Source organism: Scyliorhinus torazame, chromosome 28 (genome assembly GCF_047496885.1).
Source record: "Scyliorhinus torazame isolate Kashiwa2021f chromosome 28, sScyTor2.1, whole genome shotgun sequence".
NCBI lineage: Eukaryota > Metazoa > Chordata > Chondrichthyes > Carcharhiniformes > Scyliorhinidae > Scyliorhinus > Scyliorhinus torazame.
Window position 1 is genome coordinate 38735267 of NC_092734.1, and position 8886 is coordinate 38744152.

An 8886-nucleotide genomic window follows, 5' to 3' on the forward strand; every position below is an offset into this window, starting at 1 on the left:
TTCCCAAAGTAATCACCGACTGAAACTTCAACCACCCAGCCGTGATCATTCCCCAATACCAGGTCCAGTATGGCCCCTTCCCGAGTTGGACTATTTACATACTGCCCTAAAAAACTCTCCTGGATGCTCCTTACAAATTCTGTTCCACCTACGCCTCCAACACTACATGAGTCCCATTCAATGTTGGGGAAGTTAAAATCTCCCATCACGACCACCCTATTGCTCCTACATTTTTCTATAATCTGTCTACATATTTGTACCTCTACTTCACGCTCACTTTTTGGAGGCCTGTAGTAAAGTCCCAACAATGTTACTGCACCCTTGCTATTTCTTAGCTCTACCCATATTGCCTCAGTGCTCGAATCCTCCATCGTGCCCTCCGTAATCACAGCTGTGATATCATCTCTGACCAGTAATGCAACTCCTCCACCCCTTTTACCTCCCTCTCTAGCCCTCCTGAAGTATCTGTACCCTGGGATATTTAGTTGCCAGTCTTGCCCTTCCCTCAACCAAGTCTCAGTAATACCAATAACATCATTTTCCCAGGTACTAATCCAAACCCTAAATTCATCTGCCTTATCTGCTACACTTCTCGCATTGAAACAAATGCACCTCAGACCACCTGTCTCTTTGCGTTCATCATCTCTTCCCTGTCGAATCTTCCCCTTAAGTCACATTGAGTTTATTATCTAGAAGGGGGTTTAAAACCGAGACGAGGAGAATTTCTTCCTGTTGAGGGTCTTTGGAACTCTCTTCCTGAAAAGGTGATGGAAGCAGTCTCGGAATATTTCTAAGGCAAAGGCGGATCGCTTCTTGGTGAGCAAGGAGGGGTTGAAAGGAGGGGGTGAAAGATTATCCAGGGTCGGCGCGATGCAGGTTTGAGGTTACTAACAGATATGAGCTTAATCAATGGCTCGAGGGGCTGAATGCACTACTCTTGCTCCTTGTTCGTATGTTCAAGGACCTCGCTAATTCACGGATTTTGTCACAAGGAGGTTGAATTCATAGATCATCGTAGAATTTACAGTGCAGAAGGAGGTCAGTCAGCCCATCGATTCTGATCTTGGAAAGAGCACCCCACTTAAACCCACACCTCCAGTCTATCCCCGTAACCCAGTAACCTAAAGCCAATTTATCATGGTGCATCCACCTAACCTGCAGGTGGATTTTTCATCTTTGGACTGTGGGAGGAAACCGGAGCACCCGGAGGAAACCCATGCAGACACGGGGAGAACGTGCAGACTCCGCACAGACAGTGACCCAGCGGGGAATCGAACCTGGGACCCTGGTGCTGTGAAGCAACTGTGCTAACCACTGTGCTACTGCGCCGCCCCTGGATAATTACTGGATTTACAGAGGCCCGTGGAGACTAAGGCTGGAATCCTCCAGCCCTCGGGATACCCCTGTTCCCGCTGGCAACCTGCCCCCCACCCCCCGTGGGTCTCCCGGCCGAGTGGTGTGTCTTCAATTGGAATTTACATTGACAAGCTGGGAGACCAGAGAATCCTGCCAAAGTATTTGAAACTGGAGATATTATGGGGTCAGTAACCACAGGGACGTTGGGCGACCGGGATTTGGTGCCAGGCAGTGTGGGGGCACCAGAGGCACAGTTAATAGAGCTTCCTCTCCACACCGCCCTGTTCCCCCACAGCACTAACACAGCAAATCTACTCTTTACTTTTCAGGAGCCCAGCCCAAGGCCCAACAAAGGTCATCTCTGCTCCTCCTGTGCCACCTAGAGGCCGATAGTCGCATTTCAGGCATCCGGGATCAGCTTTCACTTCAGTCCCTGAAAGCTTTCAGCGCTTGGGAACAAGGGGAGTAAATTGCAAGTGCAGCTTTTGAGCTAACGGGCTGCTGCAGCCTTCCTCCTGATCGCACAACCCGGCGAGGTGTGGCTGAGAATTAACTCGCCAATCTATTTATTTGACGGTCACGTTGTAAAGGGTGGAACTGTCCAGGTATCGGGTCCTCAAGACCAACATCCAAATGCGAAACAGGGATGACTGGAGGGGGGTGGGGGGGTTTAAGGGGTAGGGGTTTGGAGAGGATGGGGTGGTTCCAGGGGGATAGGGGTTTGGAGGGGGCTACGGAGGGTGATATGGGTTTGGAGGGGGGTAAGGAGGGGGATAGGGGTTTGGAGGGGGTTACGGAGGGTGATAGGGATTTGGAGGGGGTTACGGAGGGTGATGGGGGTTTGGAGGGGGTTACGGAGGGGGATAGGGGTTTGGAGGGGGTTACGGAGGGGGATAGGGGTTTGGAGGGGGTTACGGAGGGTGATAGGGGTTTGGAGGGGGTTACGGAGGGTGATAGGGATTTGGAGGGGGTTACGGAGGGTGATGGGGGTTTGGAGGAGGTTACGGAGGGGGATAGGGGTTTGGAGGGGGTTACGGAGGGTGATAGGGATTTGGAGGGGGTTACGGAGGGTGATAGGGGTTTGGAGGGGGTTACGGAGGGTGCTAGGGGTTTGGAGAGGATGGGGAGGTTTTAGGGGGGTAGGGGTTTGGAGGGAGATGGGAGGTATGGAAGGAGATTGAGGTTTGAAGGGGGATGGGGAGTTTCAGGGGTAGGGGTTTGGAGGGAGTGGGGGGTAGGGGTTTGGAGGTGGGTGGGATATTGTGGAGGGTTTTAAGGGTTTGGAGGGAGTGGGGGGTAGGGGTTTGGAGGAGGATGGGGGTTTGGAGGGGGATGGGGGGTTTGGAGGGGGTTTGGGGGTTTGGAGGGGGTTGGGGTTTTGGAGGGGGATGGAGGTTTTGGAGGGGGATGGGGCAGTTTCAGAGGTCGATGAGTACTTAAATAATTTGTCCCGTGTGACCCTGCGAGCTCTTCAAACAGGTTTCTTAAAAAACTACATTTGACATTGATTCAGGCTCGTGTTGAATGTTTGGTCAATTTAAATAATAGACCGCGTTTATCTGAATAATTTTGCAAGGTGAAATTGTGCAAGTTTTTTTATCTGCCTTTGTTTAAAGTACAGAATTAATCATTCGTTTTTTTGAATCATTTTTACGGGATGTGCTTAGGCCAGCATTTATTGTCCATCCCTAGATGCCCTTCAGAAGGTGGTGGTGAGCTGCCTTCTTGAACCGCTGCAGTCAGTGTGGTGTAGGTACACCCACTGTGCTGTTAGGGAGGGTGTTCCAGGATTTTGCCCCAGCGACAGTGAAGGAACGGCCGATATATTTCCAAGTCAGGGTGGTGAGTGACTTGGAGGGGAACCTCCAGGTGGTGGGGTTCCCAGGTATCTGCTGCTCTTGTCCTTCTAGGTGGTAGTGGTCGTGGATTTGGAAGGTGTTGTCCGAGGAGCCTTGGAGAGTTACCGCAGTGCATCTTGTAGATGGTACACACGGCTGTCACTGTGCGTCAGTGGTGGAGGGTTTGAATGTTTGTGGAGGGGGAGCGATCAAGCGGCTGCTTTGTCCTGGATGGTGTTGAGTTGTTGGAGCTGCGCTCATCCAGGCAAGTGGGGAGTGTTCCATTACACTCCTGACTTGTGCCTTGTAGATGGTGGACAGGCTTTGGGGGGTCAGGAGGTGAGTTACGCACCACGGGATTCTTCAAAGCCATGAATTTGACAGGAAGAAGCAGGAAACAGTGAACAGAGTCACGATAGGAAAGCATGATGGGCTACCGCGAGGCCACATAACTGGCGTCACCCGCACATGCGTGTTTGCCGTCCTCTCCGAGTCCGCCCCGCAAGAAGATGTCTGACGGATCTTGCGGGGCTGCGGAAGAAAGGGGATCCTCCTTTAGAGAGGCCGGCGCGACGATCGGTGGGCACCGATCGCGGGCCAGACCCCATTTGAGGGCCCCCCCCCGGTGCAGGATCCCCCCTCCGCAGGACCCCCCCCCCCCCCCCCCCAGCGATCCCACGCTGTTCCCGCCAGCAGCCACCAGGTGTGGTCGGTGCCGGGGGGAACCCGCCATTTTGGCTGTCTCGGGCGATTCACTGGACCGCGCCGCGCAAAACGCGATTGTGCCGATCTGGCCGCTTCCGTGAATCGCGGGAGGGCGTCGGACCGGCGTCGCGGGAAAATTTGGCGACCCAGGCGATTCTCCAAACCGGCGCGGGAGCGGCGAATCGCGCCCAGGGTGTGGGAGGTGTGTGAGAGTCGGTAGTTTTGACCTGGGACTGTAGTATTGTTTCCAGTTCAGTAACTGGTCAGCACTTCGTGTCCAAGTCCACCCATTGGGAGTGCCTTGTCCTCCAACGGACTGGACACCAATCAAGGGGAGACAACGAGAAATGAAAAGGACTCGTCAGATTTAAGCTCCGCTCCATGTTTTACAGCAATAACTGAATTGTTTAGTAACTGATTCTAATCCGTGACAAGATTTGAAGTCACATTTTCATCACCTGCACTCGTACACGCCCAGTCTTTACTGTCATTTCGATAACCTTTTGCTGTGAAATAGAATTGTGTTCGGAGCATGTTCTGCGTTTTGTAACTTTTACTTTTTGTGGAAGTTCGATGTCCTGTCTGAATTTGGTGCTTGGCAAGAAGACGAATTTTGGTCACAATGTAAATTCTCCTCTTCGCCAAACTTTAAGTGTCTCGGCCTGCACCTTGGAAGAATATTTCCAACTGCCCCAGCCTGGACTTGCTCCCTTTTGTGCCCCAGACCTTGTGTGGCCCCGTCCGTGTGGGTTTGCCTCAGGCATGCTGGATATTTGTGATTCTCGTTCCTCGGAAGAAAGGGAATCTTCAACTCAAGAAGGAGGAAGACATGAGATGGACAGAAATCCAGACGTGATTGGACAGGTGGGTGTTGGGCCTGTGGATGGTTTGAAGGCGTTGCTTAATGGGCGTTTGGCGAGTGATATCGCGGCGGACCTTGCGGACAGCCTGCAGGTCCTTCCAATCCCGCAAACTCCGAACATTTTGTCAAGTCGTTTGGACTTCTTCACGAGTTAAGACCGTTTTTGATTAATATTTAAAGTCTCCTGTAATGATCAAACTAATATTGAAGCTGAGGACCATCATTGTGCACTTTAACCTTTGTTAATTATCTTCCTGTATGGCCTGAAAGACTCTGACCCATGACCTTTTGAAGAAAATATTGTGTTTGGTTATTGTTCAGTCGACCAATGTTCAGTGACTATATAAAAGAACAAATGTGTTGTCTGACTCTCTGTTTTTTGATCACCAGTGTCACCATCTTAGAAAATTAAAATCGGTGCCTCCCAACCGAGCAATGTTATTGGTTGGAATGTAAGAATCCGGAGCCATTCAGCCCCTCGAGGTGCTCAGCCGTTCAATAAGATCGTGGTTGGTTGAATTCCGGGCCTAACGTCACATTCGCGTCTGTCCCTTATAAACCCTCAATGCCTTATGGTACAACGGGCGGGATTCTCTGCTCCCCCCCCCCCCCCATCTTCCCGCCGATTGTCAATGGGGTTTCTCACGCCCCCCTCCCCCCCGTGGGGGGTGTGGGGGGGGGGGCGACAAAAGAGAATCCCAATGGCCGGAGAATTCCGGCCAGAGGTCTAACCCAGCCTTGAGTATATCTGAGGAGCTGATCTCTACTGCTGTCCGCGAGGAAGGCATCTTCAAGCAATTATAACGCCCCAAAAGAATAAATTCCCCCTCGTCTTTTTCCTATTGGAGGCCCTTTATTATTGGGATAATGGGAGGGGGGGAGCATGGTAGCACAGTGGCTAGCACTGTTGCTTCACAGCGATAGGGTCCCAAGTTCGATTCCCTGCTGGGTCACTGTCTGTGCGGAGTCTGCATGTTCTCCCCGTGTCTGCGTGGGTATCTTCCGGGTGCTCCGGTTTCCTCCCGAAAGATGTGCAAGTAAGGGTGGATTGGCCATGATAAATTGCCCCTCAGTGTCCAAAAGGTTAGGTGGGATTACGGGGATAGGGTGGAGGTGTTGACCTTGGGTAGGGTGCTCTTTCCAAGGGCCGGTACAGGCTCGATGGGCTGAATGGCCTCCTTCTGCACTGTAAATTCTATGAACCTGTGATGAAACTCCAGTTAACACCAATCAGGCCCCTTTAAATACTTACTTTTATTTTAATGGCCGACGCTTGAAGCCTGCTCCAGAAAACCAACTGAAAAGGTAAGTTTTAAGTATAAAGGAAGATTACAAATTACACCCCCCCCCTCCCCATCACAAACACTCAGCAGTTCAGGAAGGCAGCTCACCACCACCTTCTCAAGGGCAGTTAGGGATGGGCCATAAATGCTGGGCCGAGCCAGCGAAGGACATGTCCCTTGAAAGAATTGAAAAAGGCACGGTAGCACAGTGGTTAGCACTGTTGCTTCACAGCTCCAGGGTCCCAGGTTCGATTCTGGCTCAGGTGACAGTTTGTGTGGAGTTTGCACGTCTTCCGGGGTCCCCGGTTTCCTCCCACGGCCCAAAGATGTGCAGATTAGAACATAGAACATAGAACATTACAGCGCAGTACAGGCCCTTCGGCCCTCGATGTTGCGCCGACCTGTGAAACCACTCTAAAGCCCATCTACACTATTCCCTTATCGTCCATATGTCTATCCAATGACCATTTGAATGCCCTTAGTGTTGGCAAGTCCACTACTGTTGCAGGCAGGGCATTCCACACCCTTACTACTCTCTGAGTAAAGAACCTACCTCTGACGTCTGTCTTATATCTATCTCCCCTCAATTTAACGCTATGTCCCCTCGTGCTAGACATCACCATCCGAGGAAAAAGGCTCTCACTGATCAATTGCCCCTTAGTGTCCAAAAAACAGGTTAGGTTGGGTTACAGGTAGGGTGCTCTTTCCAAGAGCCGGTGCAGACTTGATGGGCCGAATGGCCTCCTTCTGCACTGCAAATTCTATGTTCCACCCTGGTGGTGCTGCAGCCTTCCTGGGCCTTTGATGATACCAGACCGGAAGTAGTTTGTACAGTTTTGGTCTCCTTACTTAAGCAGAGAAAAATACTTACATTTGAAACAGGTCGGAGAAAGTTCACTCCGCTAATTCCTGGGATACAGGGATCGTCTAATCCGGGAAGGTTGAGTCTGTACCCATTGGAGTTTAGAAGAATGAGCGGTGATCTTATAGAATCTGCCGCCCCACAAAACCTTCTGATCATATACCACTGATCATGTAGAATCACAGAATAATACAGCGACCTGCCCACCTCACCCCATCCACCAGCACTGGGCCCACAGCCTGGAATGTTGTGCCGTGCCCAGCGCTCATCCAGGTACTTTGTAAAGGATGTGAGGTAACCCGCCTCCCCCACCCTCCCAGGCAGCGCGTTCCAGACCCTCACCACCCTCTGGGTAAAAAAACATTTCCTCAAATCCCCCCTAAACCTCCTGCTCCTCACCCTGAACTTGTGTCCCCCTCATAACCGACCCTTCAACTAAGGGGAGCAGCTGTTCCCTCTCCACCCTGTCCATGTCCCTCAGAATCTTGTCCACCTCGATCAGGCCGCCCCTCAGTCTTCTCCGCTCCAGCGAAAACAACCCAAGCCTATCCAACCTCTCTGCATAACTAAAATGTTCCATCCCAGCAACATCCTGGTGAATCTCCTCTGCACCCCCTCCAGTGCAATCACATCCTTCCTATAATGTGGTGACCAGAATTGCACACAGTGCTCCAGCTGTGGCCTCACCAAAGTTCTGTACAACTCCAACATGACCTCCCTGCTTTTGTAATCTACGCCCCGATTGATAAAGGCAAGTGTCCCATATGCCTTTTTCACCCCCCTATTAACCTGCCCTCTGCTTTCAGAGATCTATGGACAAACACACCAAGGTCCCTTTGTTCCTCGGAACTACCCAGAGTCGGGCCATTCAGTGAATGCTTCCTTGTTAAATTACTCATTCCAAAGTCTGTCACCTCACACTTTTCAGGGTTAAATTCTGCCACATATCCACCCATTTGACCAGCCCGTCTGTATCTTCCTGTAACCGAGACACTCGGCCTCACTGTTAACCACTCGGACAATCGTTGTGTCATCTGCAAACTTACTGACCCTACCCCCCACATAGTCACCTGTGTCATTTATAACAATGATGAATAATAGTGGGCCCAGCACAGATCCCTGTGGTACGTCACTGGTCACTGGATTCCAGTCACTAAAGCAGCCGTCTGTCATCACCCTCTGTCTCCTACAGCTGAGCTAATTTTGAATCCACCTTATCAGGTTCCCCTGTATCCCAAGTGCATTTGCCGCCTTAATAAGTCTCCCATGTGGAGCCTTGTCAAAGGCTTTGCTGAAATGCATGTAAACTACATCAACTGCACTACCCTCATCTACACCTCATTTGACAGCACAGTGGCTAGCACTGCTGCCTCATCATCAGGCACCTGGGTTCGATTCCGGCCTTGGGTGAGTGTGTGGAGTTTGCACATTCTTTCCGTGTCGGAATGGGTTCCCTCCGGGTGCTCCGGTTTCCTCCCACAGTCCAAAGAAGTGCAGGTTAGGTGGCTTGGTCGTGATAAATTGCCCCTCAGTGTGCAGGTCAGGTGGGGTTATGGGATTGCGGGGCTAGAGCAGGGGAATGGACCAAGGTAGGTTGCTTTTCAGAGGTCGGTGCAGACTTGATGGGCCGAATGGCCTGCACAGTAGGGTTTCTATGATATGCACTGGTCACATGCTCAAAATTTTCAATCAAATTTGTTCGACATGACGTCCCACTGACAAAGCCATATTGACTATTCCTGATCAAACCTTTCCTCTCCAAGTGGAGATAGATTCTCTCCTTCAGAATTTTCTCCAATAGTTTCCCTCCCACTGAGGTGAGACTCAATGGTCTGTAGTTCCCTGGCTTATCTCTACAGCCTTTCTGAAATAGTGGGACCACATCAGCTGTTCTCCAGTCCTCTGGAACTTTCCCCATAACCAGGGAGAAAGTAAAAATTGGGATCAGAGCCCCTGCAATCTCCTCCCTCACCTCCCACA

The 8886-nt window shown here is 51.3% G+C and overlaps 1 protein-coding gene across 2 annotated transcripts in view; it reads left to right on the forward strand.

Moving 5' to 3' along the window:
- Nucleotides 1–2010, forward strand: part of pik3ap1 (phosphoinositide-3-kinase adaptor protein 1) — a 244812-nt gene extending 242802 nt beyond the window's left edge. For both annotated transcript variants that reach the window (XM_072491866.1, XM_072491865.1), the window contains one exon: nucleotides 1686–2010. In XM_072491866.1, the coding sequence (XP_072347967.1) occupies nucleotides 1686–1749 (64 nt within the window). In that variant the 3' untranslated portion in view covers nucleotides 1750–2010. The remainder of the gene's footprint in view (nucleotides 1–1685) is intronic.
- The last annotated feature ends 6876 nt before the right edge of the window (nucleotides 2011–8886 follow it).